This window comes from Cygnus olor, chromosome 19 (assembly GCF_009769625.2).
Source record: "Cygnus olor isolate bCygOlo1 chromosome 19, bCygOlo1.pri.v2, whole genome shotgun sequence".
NCBI classification, from domain to species: domain Eukaryota; kingdom Metazoa; phylum Chordata; class Aves; order Anseriformes; family Anatidae; genus Cygnus; species Cygnus olor.
Window position 1 is genome coordinate 762,809 of NC_049187.1, and position 27,099 is coordinate 789,907.

The following is a 27,099-nucleotide window of genomic DNA, read 5'->3' on the forward strand; positions in this document are numbered from 1 at the left end:
AAGAATATTAAGTAATTAGCCTGCAATAGCTACAAGGCTTGTTAAACCAGTGCATAAACTGACCCATGTGTGAGAAAAGACTCTATAAAACTCTGTTTCCTCAATCATTGCCATTTCTGCCCAGCCTCTTACTTCCCCAGTAAAGCTAATTATATAAAATCCATGCATAGTTTATTGGGACACCTCTGGGACTCAAAAGAAAATCTTCCACTGCTGTATGTGTTAGCAGGAATGCCAACATTCTCTTGTCAGAAAAAGAAACAGTGGACTAATCTATGATGATGGCTTATTTTTTCTGAGGCTCCAGACCTTTTGTTTTTATTGGGCCACCTCTTTTCTGGCTCTGAAATTTAAGACTGGCTGTTCCAAGGAGTGTTTCAAACCTTAGATGTTGATCAACACACACCTAAGTTTTGCTTAGGAGTCAGTGAAACTTTCTAAGTGGACAACAGTGAGCTCTTGGGTAGCAAAATATGAAAGTGGATTTGGAACTACAATAACTAAGTCACGTATAAGCTTGCCTTCTCATACCAAGAAACCCTGTCCTCCTCCAGCCTTTCTCACCAAAAGCCACTTCCCTCTGCTGCTGCTGCTCTCAGCCTCTTACAGTGAGTAGGAGTCATGAGAGAAGAGGAGACAGAAAGCAGCAGAAGACTGCGGCATCAAGCAAGCCCACAACCAGGTTAGGTAACAAGAAGTGTGAGTTTCACCCTACTGCTAGAATTTGATGGAACTGCTCAGAACAAGAACAATTAGGTTTTTTAATCTGTATATTTTACCTAGTCTGCTTCCTTTTTGAACTCTCTTTCATCACAGTTAGATTTACTTCCACTAAAGAAAAGAGAGGAAAAAGGAGGGGAGAAGGGGAAAACTGCCACCATTTTCCAATTCAGTTCAAGACGAACCAGCACTAAGGCAGAAATTCCTCTGCAGGGATTCAAAGCTTCCAAAGCATTTCAGAGGAGACTGAGGCCAACCTTTTAGTAAAGTGTTTCTTTGAATTACATGTGATATTAGGTAAAAAAATGAACATCTACTTTCATATATAAGTCTATGCGTGAGAATCAGACAACCTTGGCTTTAGCTGGCCCAAGTCTGGCATCTTCTCTAAATCAGTAGCCCACATCCCATCTCCCATCAATAGAAGGGTCAGTCCTCTCTAGCACCTGGCTTATCCTACATTGTAGGAATTGAAGTTGGCATAGTATAAATCACTCTCTGGAAGCGTTGCCAGGAATAGGGTCTATAGGAGAGACTCTTGTTCTGTGTATCTCAAGGGAGCTCCTCACCCATGAACCTACTGTGGAGGTCCAGTGAGAGATTGGCATTATTACTGGCAGCAACAATATCTGAGACACCATCAACAGGCTAAGACACGCTGTCATCCCACAGAGAGCACCTGAGATCAACAGGTACATACTCTTCTTTCTCACTCTGCTAGATTTTTTTAAAAAACTTTCTCAGGATTTTGCATGTGAACAAAATTTCACATGCATTTCATGTTTACAGTTAACACCATACCCTTGGTGAATCTTTCAAAAAGAAAGGGGAAAAACTCAATGTTCTTTACAGATCATAAAGGACAATACAGCCTACTGAATGACCAGTCTTACAAAGGAGAAAAAATTACTGAAGACTAGTAAACTCCACGGAAGGATTTAGATGTTAAATAAATCACCCCCTTGTGTCTCAGATTTCACACCAACGTGCTAAGTTTAATTATATTTACTTATCCTCCAATGGGGGTCTGCAAGGATTATCTTATTAACTTTTGAACAGCAGGTTGAAGATGTGAAGATTAATATGCAATATAGTGTTGCTGCCAGGCATAATAAGCCCGTAATTTGTGGTTAGAAAACACTTTTCAGTCCAAGAAAAGAGAATTGCGTATCTTCTGCTGATGATGGAAAGCTTTGTAGGGTGAAACCTTATGGTGCATCTAAAGGTTTCCAACATAAGGTCCCAAAGAAAACTGAAAAGATCAACAGTCTCCACTAACAACAAAAGCAAAACAAAGATTTTATTAGACAACTGGTAGTGAAGCAGATCTATTCAATGATGTGCAATGTGTTACTTCTCTCAGAAGACTGGAAGAGTCTTAAAAATCCCTGCTGCCAACCCTATTTTACAGAAAGAATACAAAGGGCTGTAAGGCTCCTGCTTCCCGAGGGTTATCGCTTCAGTACTGACAGACTCACAACTCAAGAAAACAGATCTGCAGATGAGTAATGACTTGCTTCTTATGTGAGCGGAATGGAGTCATAACTCAAAGCTGACCATCATGTGTTTACGTAGAGCTATTCTGAGGTCAAGATTTATTTCATATCATGGAAGAAGCAGTGTATTAGTCACAAGCACTTCATTCTATGACAGCACAAAGTGGTAATTCCCATAACTTACCAACTTTGTTTTTGAATACCATTAATTAAACTCTGAAACTCCCCATGATAAATTACAGCAGAGATTCCTTGCTGAACACGGAAGAAGATAAATTGACTTCATCTGTTTTTTATTGGTGAGATAACTCCAGAAGATGTTGCAATATCACATACCTGGATCTACGTTAAATCGGTCTAGGAGCCTGAAGACCAGCTTGCTTATCATTTTGCGGTTCAATTTGTCTGGTTTGTACCTGGACAGACCTTGATATTGTCTGTAAGCAAACAAAATAAGAAAAAAAAGCACAAACACAACACCTTTGTGGAATTGCCTAAGGTTTTGCAAACAGTAGATATTTAACAGCAGATATATCAGGGTTTGGTAGGTATTGGTAAGAAAAGTCTCCTACCTTTCCTGAGTTACAGCAAAAAGCCAACAATACAACCACACACATTTCCCAGTCAAAGACTGTAGCAAGACCAGAGACTTATTTTGAAGAAAGAGAAAGCCAGGAATTCCTTCATCTTCTTTCAGAACTAAGACTGCAACCATTGCATCTACATTGTGACTTTTACTGTACTGTTGGCTTTGTGACTGACAGGAGCTATTCTACTGAGAAGCGATTTATAAATTAAAACACACACAACTATTTCACCAGAACATGAAGGTTAACCACTTGCTTCTCTTGTTTTTCTGCCACTTCATCACAGTATTATCTTCCTGCCAAACCTGTACAACCGATACTGAAACTCAGCCTTGTCTGTAGCAAAGCATGAGAGTCTGATTAGTACAACCTCCTGGAGGGAGCTTTGATATTGTTATATTGCTAAGATCTACTACATAGTTTTCATTTTGTACTCCTCTCTCCTGTCAGGAGCTAAGCATCTGTCAATAGGAAAGATACCTCTGTCTTACTGGCTAAGGCATTTGAAAAGACTCCGGCACAGATGCCAGAAATTTCCCCATTCTCAGCTGAAAAATAAATATATTGCACTCCATTATGCTGAGAAAATAATCTTAGATAGACAACCAAAGAACATAGTGCCCTCTGGCAGGCAGTTGGCCCCAGCTGTTTAGAAATTCAACAAACATTTCTACCTTGCAATGTCTCTGATATTAAAACCAGGTTCACACCAGGTGTCCAGGATCTGTAAGAGCTTGCACTGGAGCTCAGGATACTCTCCCACATAATCTTCCATCAAGTTAATTTTATCTTGAAACAGTAGTGGCATACACATCTAGGAAAAGAAATAACATCTAGTGCAAATGACACAGTTATGCTCTGCCTTTGATCACAATGTTCAGCAGTCTGAGTGCTGCAGCAAGCAGGAGGCATGGAAGGTTTCCTGCAGCTCATGTGCAGGAAACGGGACTGAAACCTGGCAGAGGGCTGTCTCATCCCCTGCTGCTCAGACATAGTGAGCAAGTCACAAAACCCTTGCTTAATAAACTAGTGTTGTCTAAAAGATGGATATGGCATTTCCAACATAAAACATTAGCTGAAGTGGCAAAGCCTGAAAGTAGCAAAACCAATAAAATTTACCATAATGATAAACACTTGTCAAGAACACAGGTAGATTTTTTGATTGCAGTGGTTGTAGCTAGAAAAATAGTCTAATAAGCTTTAATGTGGTCTAACAAAATATAGTCTGTCACTTCTCCAGATGTAAAGGTACTTTAGCAATGCAGCAGTGACTTCTTGCAAACAAGATAAAGCCTCAAGTGAAACACATCATAACTTGGAGGGCCTTCATGGATGCGCTGCATAACAAAACGTGGATCTGAAGACAGAGAGGCCTGCAGAGGAAATGACTCACCTTCTCCACATCTTGATCTGGCTGTAATTTTAGCTTAATACTCAGTATGGCTGCCTAGAGAGAAAAAAAAAAAGTGTATTTAGGAAAAGAAAATACAGTGGATGAACGGTGTTATTCCAAAGTTAAGTATATATGCTACTATAGAAAGTTTTAATATGATAATTATTTCTGTTATGTTTTCAAGTATAAACATTTGACCACATACAGTCCACTTAGAAATATACAAGAACAGTCCTGGCAGCGTTGCATATTGTGAGCAGCAGTAGCATACCCTGGCATAAAAACTAAAGATCAGGTTGTCTGGCAGAAAGAGAGAGAGAAAGTAAAGTGCTTGGACAAACTTAGATATGAAGGATATTTTCTAGCAATATAATTGTAAAAAATCCTGACCCATTATACCTTTCTGAATTAACTTGAATATACATCTTGCAGTGCCTTTTAAGTTTTGTAAAATAGTTTTATTTTGTGAAAACTACTCATATTTGAAAGAATCTCAAATCAAGAGGTCTTAGCTTGTATAATTTCTGCCTAGCTCCAGACCCCTGAATGTACTAAGGCTCATCACTTGGAGCCCTGAGTTCAGCTCTGGGGCCCCCAGCACAAGAAGGACATGGAAGTATTAGAACAAGTCCAGAGGAGTCCATGAGGATGATCAAGGGGCTGGAGCACCTCTCCTATGAAGACAGGCTGAGGGAGTTGGGGTTGTTCAGCCTGGAGAAGAGAAGGCTCCGGGCTGACCTCACAGAGGCCTGCCAGTGCCTAAAGGGGGCTACAGGAAAGCTTGGGAGGGATTCTTTGTCAGGGAGTGCAGTGACTGGACAGGCGGAATGGCTTTAAATTAAAAGAGGGTAGGTTTAGATTAGACATGAGGAAGAAATTCTTTACCATGAGGGCGGTGAGGCCCTGGCCCAGGCTGCCCAGAGGAGCTGTGGGTGCCCCATCCCTGGCAGTGCCTAAGGCCAGGCTGGATGGGGCTGGGGGCAGCCTGGGCTGGGGACAGGGGGCCCTGCCCATGGCAGGGGTTGGAACTGGACGGGCTTCAAAGTCCTTTCCAACCCAAACCATTCTGTGATTCTATGATCACAATCAGAAAGACAGTAAGAACTGTATTTAGCCCATTTGTGGTATCTACAAATCTTTGATAACAAAGACCTGCCACATTCACAACTTAACCCCCAAACAGTATCTTTTGCAGATGAGGAAACTCAGCTATAGCGAACTGCAGTAAGTCAGGCTGTGAGAAGAACTGGCTCAGCCACTGTCTATCCTGTCTCAGCTTGGTGACTACAGAAATATGAAATTACAGACATATATTTGCCTCAGGACTGGAAGAGAGCCAATATCATGCCTGTCTTCAAAAAGGGCAAGAAGGGGGACCCAGGCAACTACAGGCCAGTCAGCCTCACCTGCATCCCTGGAAAGGTGATGGAACAGCTCGTCCTGGAGGTCATCTCCCAAGCATGTGGAGGATAAGAAGGTGATCAGGAATAGTCAGCATGGATTCACCAAGGGGAAGTCATGTTTGACTAATCTGCTGTCCTTCTGTGATCAGATGACTGGCTGGGTAGATGAGGGAAGAGCGGTGGATGTGGTCTACCTTGACTTCAGCAAGGCTTTTGACACTGTTTCCCATAGCATCCTCATAAACAAGGTCAGGAAGTGTGGCCTAGATGAGTGGATGGTGAGGTGGACTGGCAATTGGCTAGACAACAGAGAGAGTTGTGCTTAGTGGTGCAGAATCTAGTTGGAGGCCTGTAGCTAAAGGTGTCCCCCAGGGGTCAGTACTGGGTCCAGTCTTGTTCAACTTATTCATCAATGACCTGGATGAAGGAATGGAGTGCACCCTCAGCAAGTTTGCTGACAACACAAAGCTCAGAGGAGTGGCTGATACCCCAGGGGGCTGCGCTGCCTTTCAGAGGGACCTCGACAGGCTGGAGGGTTGGGACGAGAGGAACTTTATGAAGTTCAACAAAGGCAAATGCAGGGTCCTGCACCTAGGGAGGAATAACCCCAAGTACCAGTACAGGTTGGGGGCTGACCTGCTGTAAAGCAGCTCTGAGGGGTAGGACCTGGGATTCCTGCTGGACAGCAGGTCAACCGTGAGCCAGCAATGTGCCCTTGTGGCCAAGAAGGCCAACAGTATCCTGGGGTGCATTCAGAAGTGTTGCCAGCAGGTCAAGGGAGGTGATCCTGCCCCCCTACTCAGCCCTGGTGAGGCCACACCTGGAGTACTGTGCCCAGTTCTGGGCTCCCCAGTACCAGAGGGACATGGAACTACTGGAGCGAGTCCAGAGGAGGGCTACAGAGATGATTAGAGGACTGGAGCACCTGTCACACAAGGACAGGCTGAGAAAGCTGGGCCTGTTTAGCCTGGAGAAGAGGAGACTGAGGGGAGACCTCAATAATGTATATAAATTTCTGAGGGGAGGGTGTCGAGAGGATGGAGCCTGTCTCTCGTCAGTTGTGCCCAGCAACAGGATGAGAGGCAACGGGCACAAACTGAAGCACAGGAGGTTGCGGCTCAATATGAGGGGGCACTTCTTTACTGGTATGAGGGGGCACTTCTTTCCTGTGAGGGTGACAGAGCACTGGGACAGGCTGCCCAGAGAGGTTGTGGAGTCTCCTTCTCTGGAGATATTCAAACCCCACCTGGATGCCATCCTGTGCAAGGTGCTCTAGGTGATCCTGCTTGGCGGGGGGGTTGGACTAGATGATCTTCAGAGGTCCCTTCCAACCTCAGCCATTCTGTGATTCTGTGAAATATATTAATATCTAACTGTGCATTGCATGGGAGGCACACAAACTAATCAGGATTTTAAGCTGTTAGCAGTGTTTAATTTCTGTATGTGTGAGAACACTTGGATCTCAAATAAAAAATAAGCATGTAATGACTTTTTTTAGTATAGTGCGTTCTTCCAGTAAATGATGTAGTAAGAGCAAGGAGCCTTCTAACACATTTACATATTAGTACTAACATAATTGTTAACTATGTAACAAGGAGGCTTTAATCAAGTGTCCTCCACATGACCTAGCAAAAAGTTAGGCTGTGTTTTCCAAGAAGGTTGAAACCTAAGTTTGATAGTGCTGCACCTCTGACCCTACTGCAGCATGCTTGTAATGCTAAGCAACAGCTAAAGAAACAGAATATTTCATCAACATAGATCACAAATGCCTATTTATTCAGATGAGGATAAAAACAATAGGTTAGGCCTTACAGGAAAATTATTCTCTTCAACAGGTTTGTCTGATATTGTTATTCATTTTGCTTTGAGAGAAAGAGATCAAGAGTATGATGGTTGTGGTTTTTTAATTGTTTTTTCTTTGAACTGTTACATGTTAGAATATGTAAACAAAGATAATAAAGTAAAAAATGCCTCCCTGCCCCCCCTCCCCACGCAAATACAAACCTCACTGTTATCCCTCACTGCACAAAACCTTTACAGAAAAATTTAACATGAGAAACAACCTAAGAGGGGGTAGGAGGCAGCAGAAGCTGTGGATAGCATTACCTTTGGAAAATGTATGTGTTTTACATCCACTGCATCAAAGACTGTATACAAAAGCAAATAACCAACAGACACCACCTAAGTTCATTCTGACTGTCCAGCAGAATAACGATGCCCAGTTATCAGAGGGAATACATTTATTTATTATTTTTTTTTACAAAACAAACACTGACTGTCCATGCTTGATCAAAAAGAGAAATTATGAGAAGAACTTTAAGTGACAAAACCAGAAACTAACATTAATATAAAGACTGTGTGATACAGATCAGATATTGAATAGAAAGTTACATAATAACGTCTCAGCCCAGCTAATTCTGCAACAAATTTTCTCTCTCACTCCAGACCTGATAACTAAATCCACCAGTTTAAGGCCAAATGTGCTATTCTGCTCCACGAGCATCAAGTACCTTTTCTCTCAAATTATCAGATTAACATCATAAAGTGCAAGCAGAGAAATTATTCTCAAGTTGTACACAAGCTGAATGTTGCTACGTCTGTTCTGGACTTGAGGAAGGGTTTTGTGTCTCCAAAACTTCAACGGCTGTTTTTGTATTTTTTTCCTCTTCCCAGCTACCTCAGTTGGCCAAATAAAAAAAAACTCTCAAAATCTTGTTTCACCATTTGATCTCATTTGTATCTTTTATTAAACAAGTAATCTCTTAGTTTTAGCATGCAAGCACACAGTTGTTTCCCTAATAGCTTTTTAATGTTCACAGGCATGTTCAGATTAACCTAATTGCAGAACTGTTATCTAAATGGCATAGTTTTATCTCTATCTCTATTAACAGTACGGGTGACCTAATCAGATGAACACACGCTGTGTTAGGCTAGGTTTACCTCTTTTGCTGGATGTGTATACTGCTCTGCACAGGGTGGAGGGCAATGATTATCCATGTAGCCAGCGTGTGGAGAAACGGCACCTTCCAAACCCCGCTGTGGCAGACCCACCTCACGACACCACTGCTGCTACGGGCCAAAGGAACACTGTCCTGCCACCAACACTCAAGCAATTCACATGAGCTGGTTCTTAACACCATTTTAACATCATCCAATTACAGCAGGTGATGGAGCAGTCAGACAAACTGCTGCTGGTGGACGGCGGCAGTAGCCTCCTGCAGCAGGAGTGCCATCAGTGGTGGGGCAGCAGCCTTTCCCGTGCACGAAGCGTGGAAGGTGATGCCTGACCCAGGCCTTAGGAACAACCAACCAGTCTGGATTGCAGGGTGCAGCTACATGGGCTGGCTGGCTGAATAGCGAGGACAACTTAGATAAAATCAGCATGTTTACAATAGGAATAATAAGAGAAGAGATATGAGTAACTGTAATAAAGATGAAAGTGCTTGGCAGCTGTGTCTGTGGTCTCAACTTTAGGCTATTTTAAGATTCTGTTTTGTTATTATCATGTTTTGAATTGTTTCACTCCACAAACAAGTTTTGTGTAAAGCGACCCTATTTTTAAGTCTGTTTATAGATGATAAAATCTCCAGAAAAGCAACACCTCATTCATAGACTCATTTTATAGTTAGAAAACAAACACTTCAATTAGGCAGACAGCACACTCTAATTGAAATGCTGAGAATCCCCCTTCCCACCCAACAAACGTTTCCCCATATGCAATTGCACTGTCCAAGCTGTGCTAGGAGACTAGCCAGGGTAGCTGGAAGCTAACAGTCATGTTAGTCTAGCTACAGATCTTCAAACTCAGGTTGGAACGGCAAGGCAACCAAAATCCTGAACAGCAGATGCCTCCCCCACTTCACCAGCTGACAAACAAAAGCAAAAAAGAGCTACTGCACAAGAACACCGAAAAGCTCTGGTGAACTCCAACATATCGTCAATTTATTAAGACAGTCTATCCGCCCTCCCTCAATCTATGAAAGAGAATGTGTTACAGTCCTGACAGGTGATTATGTGATACAAATAGTCTGTTCACAAAACTATGTCAAACAGAGGGAGTTCCTAGAATGCAATCTAATAAAAGCAAAGAAATAACACATACAAGTGTTTAACCTATATTACAACACTCCCGCCCCAGCCCTGGCCCCAAAGCTGGATCTCTCTCTTTCCTTTCATTCCCCAAACATACAGGGGACACGTGCACGATGAAGCCACTGCTTAGCAGTACAGGAAAAAAGGTGATGACCCATCACCTGATTCAAATCTCCTCAGTGTTTATGAGTCTTCTGATTGTTTTCAGGGAGCTTTAGATCATTCTTTAATTATGGGGAAAGGGAAAATCATGTTTGGACATTTTGTTGCTGTTTTGCTTACTGAGGATAAAGTCTCAAAAAATGCAGTGAAGGAGGGTTGGATGCGGATGGGAAAGAATTCAAAGGTGGACAAAAATACTTTAATTTATATCTAAAAAGTGTGGAGGTGCACTGACCACAGCATGGGGGAAGTTACATGAACTTGATGCATTCAGGCCAAGCCATGAGCACCGCAGCTGCCACTGCACCGAGAGACCACTTTTCTAGTCATGCAACTGCAAAAACAAGAATATGAGAAAATGATGACTGCTTCTAAGCAAACACACATACACCAATACCTGATTCTCTCTACTTGTTTTGAATGCATTTGGCTCTGTCTCATCTAAAAATGACTATTCTTTCCATATACAGTATGAAGCGCAGGAAGCCACACAAGATCTTATCTGCAAGGGCATGTGCACTTGGGTGGTGTCTACACTGACAATTTAGGCAATTTTCCCACGGTGGGGTTAGCATCAGAGGAATAACCTTTTGCTAGTAACACTGCTTGGAGTGATGATGAAGGACAGACACAAATGGTTTCTGATGACTCCTGCATTACTTAGCCCTGCTGTAAGCAAGTTGAGACAACACAAAGGTAAATATGCCTCACTTACGGTAGTATTTCTAAACCAGTGGTGAAGGAATTTCTGAAAACCCATGTAACAGACCAAACAACAGAGTGAGATTTGCAGAGGAGGATCCAATGTCATGTCTAAGACAAATCATGGTGATCAAAGTGTAGATACATAATAATGGTAGAAATAATTGACTAAAAGGCACATCACTTATTAATCACTGGGAACATCTGTTTTGTGTTTTTGGAATCACTCCTTTCAAACTTGTGGCTAATCAACTTTGCTCAAACTCTCACAATGCATCACTGCACAGTATATGACATCAGGTTATATGTTTAATTACTTCCTGCTTAAAGAGCACACAATATACACAGCTGTCTTTGGGCAGATCTTCAGAAACAAGAAAAACATGAGATTTACCAGGTCTACTTTCAAGAGAGCCTGACCATATTTTATAAGGGGTGAGACAGTCAAAAGTAAGTGGTGATGCGCTAGTCATACGTAAAGAATTTGAGGAAGAGAAAGAGAAGTAGAAGTCAAGGCTGGAATACGTGTGCATACAGGTGAAGGGAAGAGGGAACTAAAACACTGCAATGATTTGTCTTCCTCAGGTCACTCAAAGCAGTTTTAAACCTGGTTTAACTCGTCAGTGCACCCTCACAACTTAAAGATCCTCTACAGCACTGCCCAAGTTTCCTGTGTACTCAGGCCACCCACCTTCCCCAGATTCTCCAGATCCAGACTCTCTGTATGGGTAGGTCTGCTGCACATTGACGCCTCTTCTCGGAGAACTCTCTCCTTGCTTGACGAGAGCCCAGTAATAATTGCAGCAGAAGCAGAGTACTACCATCTGAATTATTATTTCCCAGCAACATTCAAGCTCCTTCCCAACCACTTCAGCAGACAGATGCCGGCAGCAGAAAGTGGCTCCAGAAGATGTGGTGTTTGGGAACAGACTATGGAGTTGTCTATGGCCTGCAGGTTGGCTACCTCTGTTCAAGTGGCAATGCATCTTGCAGACAATGTGCAACTAAAGCAGTAGATTAAGTTGATAAGAAAAGAGGCTGAGACTGACACCATCATCTCTGCATGAGAAACATCCCTTGTTACATTTTCCTTGGTTTCCTTATCAAATATTTTTAATTTAAAAGAAACAATGAAATCAAGTGCATACTTTTTATATAAATGTGTGCAAATACCATATGAAATGAACAAACCTTTGCAATTTAAGTGGGGAATCGGGGAAGGAAGCAAAATCAGAGACTTTTCACTGTCCTGAGAATAGCTCAAAAAGTTCAGAGTGAAGAAATCTAAAATCTGAACATCCATTATGGTGATCAGTCAATTTTAACACTGATGTGTATTGACAGATTTGCAAAAATACATGATGTGTACTCAAGCACCACTATGAAGTAGAACTACAAGCAGTAACATCCCTGAAACAGTGTTCAAAACATTGCTACAGAAAAAAATTAAGGTCATGTTGCTGGTTGAGCTGTGCATTTCCTGACCTTAGCATATTTGTATTCCTTTAAGTTTAGCTGTTTGGTCGGCTGCTCTTCCTACTGAATTATCAAACTATTTCTGTATTAGTATGTGTTGCCGACAAAAACTTTGCATTCTGTGTCTATGGAGCTTTTTCTGTGGCTACTCCAACTTATTTTATGACAAATTTTAACAACTGATTTTTTTAATAAGATAACCCACACTATTCAAATTGAAACAGAAAATATTTACTGAACTTAATATGGAGAATCAACCTTCCCTATATTTATAAATTAACAAATGAAATGTTAGTAGAAAAATACACTCAGCTTTTGAAAACAGAGAAGTCAGGATGAGCAACAACAACTTGTTAAAAAGTAAATACTCCCTGTTGCACTAATAAGCTAGACCTGTGTTCTTGTTTATGTGTTCTTGTTTATGAAACAAACTGATGAAGGGGGAAAGACACACTGGTAGTCACTGGCAGAGAGAAGTTGGAGTGGGAGCTCTCTCAGGCCCAGGAATATTTCTGGTTGTCAGAGGCTAAAAAGATTATTTATTGTTTCCTTCCTAAACCCAGCTCCACTGCCACCTGTTCAGAATTTACTATAAAGCTGTTAAACAAGACAAGAACTTTGATGCTGACTGTGAAAACAAGTTTCACTGTATCTGACCCGAGCAGCACTTACTACTGATCCAGAAGCAAAGGAATTTGATTTTTTTTTTAAGCACAGCTATCTTTTTACCTTTATAAGCTGTTTAAAAAAATGTAAATAAAATAACTCAGTGGACAATAGAGGGCATTCATTCCACAGAAAGACAGCCGCCACCCTTAGACATGAAATATCGCAGCACATTAAGTCATGAGACCCCGCTAATCAAAGCTGACAGGGCCCTGAATGTGATTTCTGCCGAGACTTAGCGATATCATGGGGCACTGAAGCATGCACAGCCTGCCAGACTGCCCCTGTTCATGTGACAATGGCTTTTATTCCCGAAAGAGGCCTGCGAGTGACAAGAGTCTCCTTTGTCTTTAGCCTCCCGCATTCGCAGTGCAAGAGAGGTTCATTCAACCAGCCCCAGACACTCTTTGAAAGGCTGAAGTGTAACATAAGATGACCATGAAACACTAGCTTGCCTTCTGCCTACCCCTCATTCTTCTCAAGCACAGCCTGGCCTATTCAGGGCCTCTTACAGACTCGCTCGCACTGCATTACCCCCGGTCTGCTGAATCCCCACATTGTCCAGGCCCCACCAGCAGCCATCGCCCTTCCCACAAAGCCATCCACCGGCACTTGGGGCCGCATGCCCGAGGAGCCACCGATGAAAGGCTGTGGTGCCGCCGGCCGCCCTGGTCCTGCCCAATGCACGGTGCCTCACGGCCGGCCTCAGCCTGCAGCCTTGGGGCTTCCCAACCCACACTAAGAGGAGATGAAGCTGCAGGTATTTCAGATGGAACTGCAGGTATTTCAGATGGAGCTGCCCAGACATGGACATTACAACCCCTCTGTCCAGATTCTCCTCTAAAATAGAAGTTTTCATGTTCTGTGAGCCATGAGGAGAGGACTCAGAAGTGCTCTTCACTGCTCTGGAGTGTCACGCAAGGCCCCACGCCATATTACTCCAGCAGCTACAAACCCCATTCACAAAAGAATGGATGAAAACGCCAAAACTGCCAGACACCTCCAAAGAAACCCCACTTATATGTCCCTGGTTTTTATTTTAATTGTCACTTCATCAGTTTGTTCTGTGTCATGAGAGAAATACTGCCATCCGCTGGCCAGCTAACTCAATCCCACATCTCAATCAGGTGCCTCCTAAAACCAGCTACTCTTTTATGCTATTATATTGGAATAAAAGATTACCTCCACCTGCACCATCTTCCAACAAATGTACCACTGTCTCCACACAAATGATGATCTTTCTTCCCATTATGAACTGACACCCCCACGACACTTGCACCCTGACATGTGGAAGGTCTACCACTATGGGAGGCTGCGCTCCAGCTCATGAGCAAGAACCAGCAGCTTAGCTCAACTGCAGAACTTTAGGCCAGTGTGATTAACAAACTAGTTCAGCTTCTGACCAGTTCTGCTATTAACATGGAGTTAGTACAGGCAGGCCCAGATGAGCTTCAGAAACACGTAACTGCAATGCCTGTCCACAGTGAACTCTGGGATCTTGTTTCCTGAAGTGATCTTTCTCCAAAACTTTTGTGAGGGAAAGGAATCTCAACACATGGATCAAAGCTGTGGACTTCTAGGATTCAAACACAATAGAATAAAATGTATCAAAAGAGTTAAATGGAATAATGAATAATCTGGAATAAGTCTTGTGCCTTATAGTAAATGTGGCATGTGGGCTAGAAAACAAATAATAAGAGCAAGGAATTATAAGGACTTCTGTCCTCTCAGATGAGACACGAGCGAAAAAACTTGCACTTGAACCTGCTTTACTGCCCAACTGAAAGATGGGGAAGAACAGGAAGAAAAGACAGGCCACAGTCCATTGTAAATGTTCAGAGCCCTAGTTCCATTTTTGTTCCATTTTGGGGGGGGGTTAGTTGCTGTGAAATTAGGTATGATCAGTCCCCGAGGGGAATAAAAGATTTCCTGTTATTCTTGAAGATAATTCTATTCATCCTTCTGGCAACAAAACAACACTAGAAGAAAGTCATGGCTGAGGGTAATCACAAATGGAGCTTTCCTGTTCTTCACACTTGGAATGACTAGCAAATGAGCTTTTCTGTGGAAAAAAGAACTGAAAAACAAATTCCACCAAAAATTTGGAGCTTTCCAAAACCAGATCTAGAAAGAACTGCATTTCTAAAAGACAATAATAAATATATTTGAAGACATGGATTTAAAAATCACACTTAAATATAGTCAAATAATATACTTCTGTTAGGATTTTCAAACACTCATGTTCAAGACTTACTGAGCAAAAAAGTATACTTCAAGTAGCTACCTATGAACTTCTAATCACACATGAAATAGCTTATTTTCTATTTTCAAAAAATCAGAAATAATGGAATTCTATGACCTTACTTTAGAATTGAGCTTTACTGAAGAATAGGACTTATAAAAATGCTATTTGATGTTTTTCTTTTGCTAAGCAAGGTCAGGCTGCTTTACACTGTCAAAGCAAACTATTTCCCTTTGAGAAAACAAACACAGAAACTTCTTTTTTTTTTTTTTAAAGCAAAAAATAAGAAAAATTAACAGTATTGTATTTTGCTCCTGAAAACACTCTCAAGGATATCAGCAAATGGTGATGCCAGAGATGCTATAAGAAACCTAAACTACAGGGTAAGCATACCAAATCCTGGTTTTAGTGAACTTCTGCCAGTGTCAGTCACTCAAACTCAAATACATGAGTAATAACACACACACGTAAGATTCAAGAACCTCCTCAAGCTGAGAACCCTTTGCTTAGAGTAATCATGTGGGAGTAGAGATTTTCCAACCCCTTCTCGCTGCAGGCAGACTGGAGATAGCACAGCAGGTCTATGACCAACTACTAAAATCCCTTCTTTTCTCGCCAAGGACGAGGAAAACAAAGAATACATCTATCCTCTTAAATTCTCCATATTAAACCCTATTAACCTATTACTTTCAAAGGTCAAAAAAGGGTTAGAGGAAGGACTCGCTAGTATTCTGTATTCAGCCATTAGAAAAAATTAGGTTGAACACAGTCTACTCTTGTACATAAGAAGACCATGCTAAGCTGTACCATTCACAGTGTGCAGCTGCTGTGATGAAATGGAATTCACATTGAAATGCATCCAAAAAAGGACACAGACCTTAGCAGAGAACTAGAGAGCTGGGAAGGTAAATTTATTTGAAAGACATGACCCACCTCTTTGTAATTGCCACTGTGATAAAGATGACTGACATGTCCAAGCAAATAGTTCCGGTCTGCTGTATGGAGCTGGTAAATGCTAATCAGAGGGTCAAGAAGATTAGCTGGGCACTGGGCTAGTATTCTGAGTACACGGGTCTGCAGCTTCTTCAGCTTCATGCCAGACTATTAAAAAAAAAAAAGAAATCAAACACAGATTTAGTAAAGATGGCTACAATTCAATGGCAGTTGAAAATGCAGCTTGTTTAAACAGTGGAAGAAGCCAATTTCTTGGGAAGGGATTCTCCAATTTCCCCATGGAGTCTGCAAGCAGAAATCAGAACAATATGATACACATTTTTTTCACAGCATCCAATTTAAAAACATGAAATGTTTGCAGGATAATTCTGGAAAAGGCATATGGCCTTGTGCAAAAGTAAAATACGAAACTGGAAAAATGCCCTCTTTTACTAACACAGCTATTTAGAAATTCTCCCCTCTAGTTCCCAGAAGAAATTCTTTGAATCCAGCAACTCCCCTCAAGGGACATCTCACCTATCAAGCCTAAGAATTCAGCTTTCATTCCCAGGCTTGCTCCTGGGTGCAGGAACAACAGGAAAAGCAAAAGCATTGTAGCAAGATGCACAGACACAAGTATTAATCCTTGTGTTCTTATATGACCATTCTCTTATGAATTTCATGTGCACAGGAATTTCAGTGCCAGTAGCACTTCACTGCACTTTGCAGATACTGTAATGGTAGTGCTCTTTGAGAATCTAAACACAGCTCAAAGTCTAAAAAGAACCACTTGGAAGAATGGGAAATGAAACAACACATCTAAAAGTATGCAAAGTAAAACTGTTAAAGTAAAACTGTAAGCAGTTCAGAGGTAAAACCATATAAAAAAGGGAAATCTTGGGAGGTCAGAATACATGAAGGCATAAGGAATGGCAAACATTAGGATGTAAAATCTGATGACCCAAAATTACAAAGCTAATCATCCAGCTGCTGAAAAGTTGTACTGTTACCATTTTCTGCGTTCCCAATGATAAAAGCTCCCCACCAGATGGTAAGAGTTAAGCAATCATACGGTAACTGGCTTCTATTTGCAGAACTGTAAGAATATGCAGAGCAGATTACTGCAATTGGGTTTATACTGACAGCAGCGATGTGAGTTCCAGTGGGAAAGCCTCCAGCCCAGCAAAGGCTGTAAGACCCATGCTTGATCAAAGTGCTTTGATCTGGAAAGATGGAAATCCCAGCTTGGAAGGGGAAACAGAGGTCTCACATCATTGTTTCTAATGTTATTTCATTTTCAGGCCAGAATCACTAGATCGCAACATCTCAGTAAGAATTTCACACCTTGTCACACTACCTTTCTATGAGGCTACAGAGAAGACACTAGACTACAGAATGAAGTGCAATTGGGAACACTTGAGGGACATCAAATCAATTGCCCTCTCCTTTCCCCAGGCTCTCTTGCTCTCTCATTTTCTAACCTGTTGAACAGCAGGATGCTCTTTCATCCAAAGCTGCAACTCACTGGTGATGTAATACCCAAGGGAATGCCCTTTCCCCTTCCAATCGCTGCTGCTCTCCAGTATGTCCAGGAGTCCTGCCAATGGGTCCTCCAGTCCTGCAAAGCCCCGCCTGATTTCTTCCTTGAGCTGCTGAGATACAAAACCACATTGTCATGTACAAAAAGATTAGTGAATCCTCCCTTCCCCTGGCTGTACACAAAGCTTTATTTTTTTTAATTTAATCTATTCAGAGAGGTAACTGTTGCTATTCAGCCACCATCCGCGCCTCCAGTGACTTTTCATGTCATTACAGATTCCTTCATGGCTCACTGCACCTCAAACCCAATGGGAAAAGCAGCAATTGTCCACACTAATTATCCCATAAAGACAGAGAAGTTGTTCCGTGGAGCAGACAAAGGGGCTTGGGATTTGGGGGAGGGGCAGAAAAGAAGCGAGCTGGAAAAAGGGGTGTTATTAAGAAAACAGTGATACTGAAGGTAGATAACTGGGCTCAAAAACCTACTCATCTTCTAAGAGACCTGCAAGTAATAACTCAGATAAGCCCCTCCTCCTGTACCACAAATTTTCATATTTGACCTTATACCCACTTCAGCCACAATGGCTCCTCAATATTTGGGAGTATTGAAATAGTTTGGATTTTACATACAGGAATAAAAAGAAAGGAAGATCCAAGTTCACACCCTGTCATATTGCAATACTATAAATGTAAATCTATTCTTTGCTCCAAACCTATCTGAGCAAGGTATTTGCTGTAGGCTGCCTGCTGCCTCCACACGGCAGGCACCGCACACCTCAGCAGAACTAAAGGCCGTAGGAAGGGGCTTGGAACTTGGGAAAGCACCACGCCATAAATCTTAGGAATCCCAGGGTGATGTGTTTAGAAATGTGCAGGAATTGTACACTCACTTTGTGAATGTTAATAGGCTACTTACTACCCATCTGGTAGAAGTGATAAATTAGCAGTACTGAGCAATATCTTTATAATGTTTACATTAGAAGTAGTTTCCAAGGCGCTCGGAGGGTTGGCAGGGTGAAGAAGTGGCATCCTTCAGTACCCACACAGGACCTTTCACTGCATGGTACATGTACTGGCGTGGAGCAAGGCAAAAGCAGAGACAGAAAACAAGAAATCACTAAGAGCAGCTGCCCTCTTTCTTTTCTGGCTAAAAAGCAAAATCCAAAAGATGCTCATTCCTGCCTGCAGCCAGCACTTGTAATTTACTGTATATGATGGCTTCAGTCATGGCTTCCAATGGAAACAACATAAAGTTTGAAGAATGACATGAAAAAACAAAAGAAAATCTACAGAAAATTTGCCAATGAATTTGTTCTTTTTTTATTCATCAACAATATTTACTGGAAGACAGTTATTTTCCATAGTGTCTTTCATGTTGGGAAAAACCACAAAACCTATCGTTTATGACAGAAATGGTTTCCTTCTCACTAGATTATCAAATGCAGTAAGAAAAAGCTGATGACTAACAAAGATGTGACTTCAGATAACAGTTTTCTCCCTGTAAGTATATTTCACTGTGGTAAGAATTTGCAATGTTAAACATAGGGCTCCAACTTCACTGCAAGATTCTGCAGAAGGAGAAGGCAAGATCTTATCCAACCACAAATATCCAACACAACAGCCAAAGGAAAACAAAGCAACTGGCCAACTAAATTGCACTGTTTATAAATGGCCTCTCTTTTTTTCCTTTTTTCCCCAAAGCCCCACTTCAGCACATTTAGACTGAACAAGAGCTTTCACCACACCACTCAGCTCCTCCTTCAGCTGGAACCAGAGCCTGGACTTTGGCAGGATGGTTGCCAGCAGACACCACGTCCTGCAAAAGCCCAAGTCTGCTTTCACACGCAGAGCATCTCCAAACACTTACACAACTGGCAAGAGTATCGACAACACATCTAGGCTTAGTCCTGCTCCACTTTTAAACAGGGGCAAAGCCTCCTCCAAAACTTCCTAGCAATCTGAAGACTTCAATTACGGTATGTGTTGTTTGAGGAGAAATGACCAACCAATTAAAAAAATAAAAATAAAAACGCATGAGACACCTAAATCAGAGAGGAAGGAGTGCTGTGCTGCCTGGCTCCTCTCTCTGCCAGAGAAGGATTCCTCTTAAACATGTAATTGCCATTTCCATTTCAATTGATTCCCATGGCAGGGAATGCCCCTTGGGGGATTTCTACAGCCCGACAGATCATGGGAATTGGAAAATTTTGCTGATGCTCAAACTACACACTCCTTCATTCTGTTTTGATCCCTTATTTCACAGCTCAGGGCAGTGTGTTGATGCATCTGTTATCACAAAACTATCATTCTTATGTAGGAAATGATTACTTCCTATAACCATGTTCCAGGACTGAGGTCACATCAGGGACAGGTACCCTCTTTCTGATGATGTGCACTGATTTGAGACTGCCAGGTATCATCTAATGGAGATGACTGATTCACACCAGTTAATAGACAGTATTGACTTACACTCCCACACAGCAAAAGGCAAAGCAGCTCCCTGCCATTTAAATGTCAATGAAGCAGGCTGTGCTCTATTTAAGTCAACTTCCCTCATTTATTTTAACTGGAATGTCAGATACTGGTGTGCTTAGGACAAGAGCAGCACCAGGCACTGAGTTACACACAGAGGGCAGGGCAGCAGGTACTCCTGAAAAAAGTGCATTGCTGTGGGTGCACACGTCTGAAGATCAGGGCATCTTAGTGCTAGTGTGACAGGTACATGTCAGAAACCACTGGGGACATTCGTCCTGGGCTCCCCACCTTAGAACCAGCTGCTGCTGTGCCACCGCCTGGTCTCACCGCGCCGCTTCCTCATCTCTCCGAAATGACTTTCCTCCTGCTTCAGAAACACATCCCCCAGGCTCAGAGCCGCGGTGCTGCCCATGCCTGCAGGCAGGCAGCACAGGCTGAAGGATGGGCACTAAGAGGACAGGGCCTGCCCTGCTGTGAAGCCTCCATGCGCATGCTTTGCAAAACCATGCATCTTACTGGGGTGATCGGTCCAGAAGCGAGCAAACTCAATGAGCGGAGCTGCCAGCATGACTCATGGGGATCCTCAAGCTTTTCCACCCTCAGCAGAAAAGCTGCGGTGCTCTCTGCCCAAGGACACATCGACGGGATGCTTTGTCTTTTTCAGAGTATTTTTCTTCACAATCCACACACATCCCAGGGTACACAGCATAGAGATTTTGATGATTATTATTTCCTACTGTTGTTCTGCGGGATTAACTGCCCTCAAGACCTAACAAATAATATTTTTTTTCCTCCAACTCTAATGAAACTTGATAGAAAGCTCAAAGCTTCCAAGTTGCTGAGCTCAAGTTTATGTCAGTGACGGACCATTTGGAAAGGCACCTCTCACACTGGGTTTCCAGTTGTTTAATTATTCAGGCTGGGAACCACAGACTATCGGCAATGGAAAGTCTCAGTGCGCCAGACAAGGACAATGACTAAACACTTCAGATACCTAGGATGGAGCACGTACACCAACATAGCCACGGCAGCCGTTTCACACAGGACACATTCCACAGCTACGTGGTGAGCTGTTGGCTTTGGGGTCTTTTAGAAACGAACATTTCATCTACGAACATGCCTGAACAGCACAGAGTTAAACATGGGAAACTCACCACCAAGCGAATACATCTAGTGTTTTTGTTAGTTTGCAAGCACCCAAATTTAGATGAAGGCTATTTTACTCCCTCTGAGAAATCTCCACGTAGAGCCCATAGGGTGCTGTATAAAAATATATCACTAATTTTAGAGAGGCAATATAAATTGCATTCACCACTCTAAAAGGCAAAACCAAACCAAACCAAAAAAAGGGTAAAAAAAATCCTGAGCACAAAGGTTTTGATATCATTCCACTTGGCAAAATGCACTTTTTCTATTGATTTCAACCCTTATTTTTTCAGCTACTAGAAATATTCTTCCCTCTCCCCCAAGACACTCAATTTAATGGATAAAAACGTGTTTAAAAGAAAACAAAAGCAACTTTGATTATTTTTTTTTGCCTGTAACTCAGCCCTGTAAACTTCAGCTCTTTTATAGGAGTCCCTTCACTGCTTCACATCACACAGAGCTACCTTTTCACTTCTTGCTGCAAATGCACAGGCTCTTTCCCTGTGTGCTGGAACTGAAAGCAATCATGAAGAATTGCAGGTCTGACCTAAGCATTCTGCGTCTGGACATGCTCTGCATGCAGTTATTAACCGCAGCGAGGAGGGGAGGCTCAGCTACACAGCCTTACCTTCTTCATCTCTTTCTTTGTCCAGAGAAGCTGGAGGGTTTTCAGCAGTAGGAGTGGGTCCTGGCCTGGAGGAGGGGGAAGAAAGAGAGAGAGGGAGAGAGAGAAAGGGGGGAGAAAAACAAAACAAAACAGATTTATTGGCTCTGTACAGGCAGCCTAGACACACTGGTGCATTGTTTGACTGAAGAGAAATCAGCTACTCTGTGCCACCGTGTTTGAAACCACCAACCTTCCAACTGTCAGTCAGGATTAAAGTGCTAAAACCCCTCACTCTGAGATCCTAACAAAATAACAGACACCATCCATGCATGGCTTTAACTAAACACCCACACCGGCTCAAATACGGAAAAGCTGTATCAGTGCATTTACAACTAAATCATGCTGCTGCTATGCATCAAATACAGCCACAGTGGTGTCCCCGCCAGCTCTCTCTTTTTAATGTTAAAACAAAACATTCCCAGAAGAGTAAGCGTCTTTCGCAGCCTGTAAAGGAATTATCAATACGCACAAACTTTTAACGAAATGGCTCTAAGGTGCAAATCTCATTGCGCCCTGTGGATGGTAGAGGCAGTGGGTGACTTTTTTTGGGAGCTGAGCTCTGCTTGGCGAGCCCTGGCGAGCAGGAGCCGAACTCGCCCACGTCAGCCTGGGAGCAGGCTGTGCTCTGACAGCATGCAGCTGAGGTGGCGCTTGAGGAAGGGGGAAAGATGAAATGTTGCTGGGATTAGTGTCAAGCATAAAAAATAAAGGGTGATCAAATGTTTCAGAAGAAGGTTGTTTGGAATTATTCTCTTTTTCTTTTTACCTAGGTATTTGAAAACTGGCATTCGGTTATTTTGTACCTACTATTATTCATGATACCAATATTATTCATCATATCATTATTTCTGAATTAAATGCTTAGGAATATTTAATTTTAAAAGCAGTAACATTTTTAATACCTGGTTCTATTTAATTCATGGTCATTTACTTAAAAACTTTGACTCACAATATTCTGAATGGAAATCTTCTACAGGTATCAACAGTTTAAACATGAAGAGTGAATTTGAAAATCTACAAGTTCTCAAAAAACACTCCTCACACATATAGTGCACCTCTTCTTATGTTTTCACAAAGCCAAAAGAAAAATGTTCAACTGAAAAGGAAACATCCTTTAAATCACCTTCTGCCTTCTACAGTTCCTAAATAACTTGTTTCAAAACGCTAGGTTTCTCGTTTAGTATCCCGTCTCACTTCATATTTCAGGTCACAAAAAGCTACTTCAACTGTGAAAAGCTCTACCTCATCCAACTCAACTCTGAAGCACAGTATTTATAAAATATTTTAAGTAGCAAGCTGATTATTGGTTGAGCCAGGAGAATGATAGCATTTCCATTATCCACTAACCTCTGGGAAACACCAGCCAAATTGAAAATGCCACATTTACAATTCATAAGATACTATTTTCTCTCATCTCTTGCTGCTCTGAAATCTTGAACTCTCTGAACACTGGCTGTTCTCAGCTGCTGCCTCTTCTTTGGAAAAAGGAAAGTCTCTTTTTACAAGAAAACAGAAGAAAATCCAGATCCCTTTTCCCCACAAAATTAGCAACTAACAGTGAAATTCAGCCCGTGTGTGTGTGTGTGCATACATACGCTCTCCGCTTGGCCCAACTCCCAAAGAATTTATACACACAAGGAAAAAAAAAAAAGAGAATGCAGCCCAGTGTGTAACCAAATACACTGTAAATCTGAACTCCAATTAATGCAGCGAACAAGCTGGAATGATACAGGAAATGAGAGCAGTTAGGAAAGCAGTGTTTCACTTCAGATGCAGCCAATAATTCAACTGGTTAAAACGCTTTCTAAACCTCAATCAACAAAACAAGCCCTGTTCTTACGTGATTTTTTCCTACCTTACCTCCCTGTTGCTGAAATCCAACCTCGCCTTTATTTCAATACACACTCGCATGAAAACCGTCCCTCCAGTCGCTTTTAAACACCGCAGTATCTTGCCAGCATGCTACTGTGCAGGCACAGGTGAGTGGGAAACAGCGTTGCCCATCCCTCCCGGGCCCTGGGAGTAGAAGTACCCCCAGGAGGGTGACTTCCCCGCGGTGCTGGGGCAGCCAGGGCTGGGGAGCGGAGCCCCTCGCGCCTGCGGCCGCTCCTCCAGCTGCTCGGCCGCATGCGAAGGGCTCGCTCCCGCGCTGCTCTGTGCATAACGGGGAGGCATCTCCCAGGTGTTTCTCCAGAGCGGGGATTAAACAAGGAGAGAAAGTACTGAGCCAGCACTGCAGCATGCTGACGTCCAAGCGGTTTGGTTTCTTCCCTTACCAGGCAAAACCTTGGAAGTACCTGGGGATGAAACACGGTCAGAGGCTCTACGTAACAAACAACTGGCAAGCAGACACTGCTAGAGCCAAACAAACGAGAGCACAAAGCACCACTCTTCTTTTGCCAGTCTCACCAGAGGGGAAGGCCGCTACAGTTCACACTGGACCTTGAGCTGTTGTACCTCGCAACCTCAAGCTAGGAAAGAAGATGTAGATGGGAAGGTCCGCATCGTTTTGGCTGCTGAAAGAAATGAAGAAAAATTCCTCTTTTCATGCTCCAGCAGGACCTCTTTGGGGACTGGACTCCCCTTGGCTCTCCAGGCACCCAGAAGGAGTGAGAACAACTGTCTTTGGCAGTAACAGTACTGTTAAGCTCCCATCGGAATACCAGACAAGATCCTGCTCACCCACATCTGAGAAAGGACTGGAGAAACAGCAGGAAACTAATGCCAAGATATCCAAGGATGAAGGACGAGGGCCTTATGAGGAGTTTCATAAGCTTTCCAGAGCAAACGGGGAGAGCAGACGATTGCTCAATGCAAAAGGGAGAGAGGAAGAAATAGAAGGGAAAAAAGAACAAAGCAAAGCATCTGAAAACCAAATGGTCATAACTGAACCACAAATGCATCTGGGCTCAAATCAGGGGACAAGAACACGAAAATATTGGACCAACCTCCAGCCACAGCAGTAGGAGTAAGAAACAGCAATTACTAAGATAAAGTTTGATAGACATATTAAAATGATTACAGAACAGTGTTTGCAAAAGCAAGGATAGGTCCTGGAGGCCAGAAAAATACCTTTACGTTCTACATATCAAGAACATCAAGAATCTTCCTTTTTGAAGAAAAGTTAAATCCTACAGAGACTCTTACATAATGAGGAGATACCCAACTATTAGCAAATGGGTCATTCAATGAGCAAAACAAACAAAAGAAGGATGGGGCCATATCAAACAGCATAAAAAAAACAGTGTAGTGAGTGGGAGGGCATCATCTCTCTCTGCTGCCAGCCACGAGCTGCCAAGCATGGCCAGATCTACCCAGCTCGCAAACTAGAGAAGCTGAGACATGTCCCAGACAGCAAACCCCATTCAGTTCTGAGATCAAGCTTGAAGACGAAGCCCGTAGTCTGACATTGATTTTTTGCTGCTCCAAAGAAAGGGAGTTGTGAACCATTAAACATCTGGTAGAGCTTCACCAAAACAAGATTACAACACTTTGGTGGAGGTTACAGAGACACATCTACACATACTCCATCAAGGCACAAACGACCTAGATTTTTTTCATATGATAGTTTCTCCAAATATGTTCCTGCTTTTTATTTATTTATTTATTTTAAAGATATTAACATATTTCCTTTTAATATTTTTCATTACAAAAATAAATTTCCTCTGCCCTGAATCTGGTACCAAATTTGAAGGAGATGGTAAATCAGATCTTTTCCAGTTCTCAATATCTGTGGTTACATTTCAAAACCATATAAACCACAAGGCTTATATTTTTGAGTTAGAAAAGTGTCTTTGAGGAAAGCCATAAACTGCTTTCTGTTCATTCTCTCTTTTTCCTTTGTGCATAGATCACTCAAAACCTGCTGTGATCACAACAAAAAATGTGCCTGCAGGCTGGTGAGGTAAAGCAGTGGTTTTGCTATTGCATCCTTGCAAAATTCTGCTGTATTATTCACCGATTCTGCTGAAATGCCCTGGCAAGACAAATCCACTTTCTGACTGAGGCTATTTGTGTGTCTCACATAGGGAAAGTGAGACATCAAACCCCAGAGGAAGAATTTACCAGTGAAAAGTCTCTCAACACTTGCTTTGTGTCAAAAGCCATTGAACACCCCATGGCCTGAGACCTGGAAGAATTACAGTCAATGAATTAAGAGATACAGAATGCAAAAAGTAAAAGAAAAAAGGAAAAGAAAAAATAAAAAAAATAAAAAAAGGAAAAGGGGATTATGTGATTGAAATTCAGGATCATATTAGGTAGTCAATTACAGCTGAAATTCCTGGATAGGAAGGACAAGGAAGGTCAAGACCAACATGCAAATGCTTAAACCTTCTTTAGGCAGAGAGCTTACACCTTTGCCTTGAAAATTAACAGGATTTTAATAAATGTTTAATGAAATATACAACAAAATACGCAAAACGTACAATACCCCACTAAACAATCAGTGAATTTTCAGTACTATCCATTGTTTTGTGAGCCCCTGCAATAAATCCCTGAAATCCATCTTCTGTGAAAACTCTCATCAATCTGCAAAAACATTTGAGATATTTTTCTGAAAGGAAAACAACGGTTCCAGACACTTCCATGTCAACAGAAATGCACCTAGTCTGTTTGCACTTAAGAATAAAGATCTATAGATGTACAGGCAATCTACAAACTGGCAGAGGGAGAGGAGTGAGCAGAGCGATATTCAGCAACCCCCTGTTTCAGCAGTGTCACGGGTTATTTAAATGTCATGATTGCAACAGAAATCCAACAAATAGCATACTATGTGGATTAAGAATTAATCAAAATCTCTTATCAAAATCTACTTTGCCTCATTTTTTTTTCAGAAAAGTGTCTGTGGCTCATATCAAATGCATGCTGGATTTGTAGAAGAGAAGGCTGATAGGGAAGAGAAACATCACTTTGATGATGCAAAAAATGAACAGAAACATTCTCTTCAGACAAATGTTTGATCTCTAAGAACAAGTTGACTAAACTGAAAAGAAACAAAATTCCTCAATAGGAAATTTTAGATTTTCACACCTTCTAAGTGTTTTTATTGTGCCCACTTTTAACAAGTGCACACAACATAAACATTCCAATCTTGTTTAAATATTTTTGAACTTCAGAAAATGATTCCATATGGAATTTCTCCTGCCTATCTGAAATAATATTTGAAATATACCAAAACAATTTTAGAATATACAGGTACTATATAACACACACTGTGAAATTCTGTGTTCTGTGTTGTATTAAAAAAAAAGAAAAAGAGAAAAAAAAAGATAACCTACGAGAAAGTAGATACAATAAAGAATAAAGATACAGAAGGTAAAATGCTGTATTATTTTTAAAAACCATGTTATATGCACTGGGTATTAGCCAGTAGGAAACGGGAGTGCCGTTCTCCTTTTG

At 41.9% G+C, this 27,099-nt stretch overlaps 1 protein-coding gene across 1 annotated transcript in view; it reads right to left on the reverse strand.

Moving 5' to 3' along the window:
- Nucleotides 1-27,099, reverse strand: part of EXD3 (exonuclease 3'-5' domain containing 3) — a 297,266-nt gene that overhangs the window by 180,867 nt on the left and 89,300 nt on the right. The window contains 6 exon segments of the mRNA XM_040531839.1: nt 2,553-2,653; nt 3,478-3,617; nt 4,197-4,250; nt 15,873-16,040; nt 17,354-17,521; nt 21,661-21,725. Of these exon segments, the coding sequence (XP_040387773.1) occupies nt 2,553-2,653; nt 3,478-3,617; nt 4,197-4,250; nt 15,873-16,040; nt 17,354-17,521; nt 21,661-21,725 (696 nt within the window).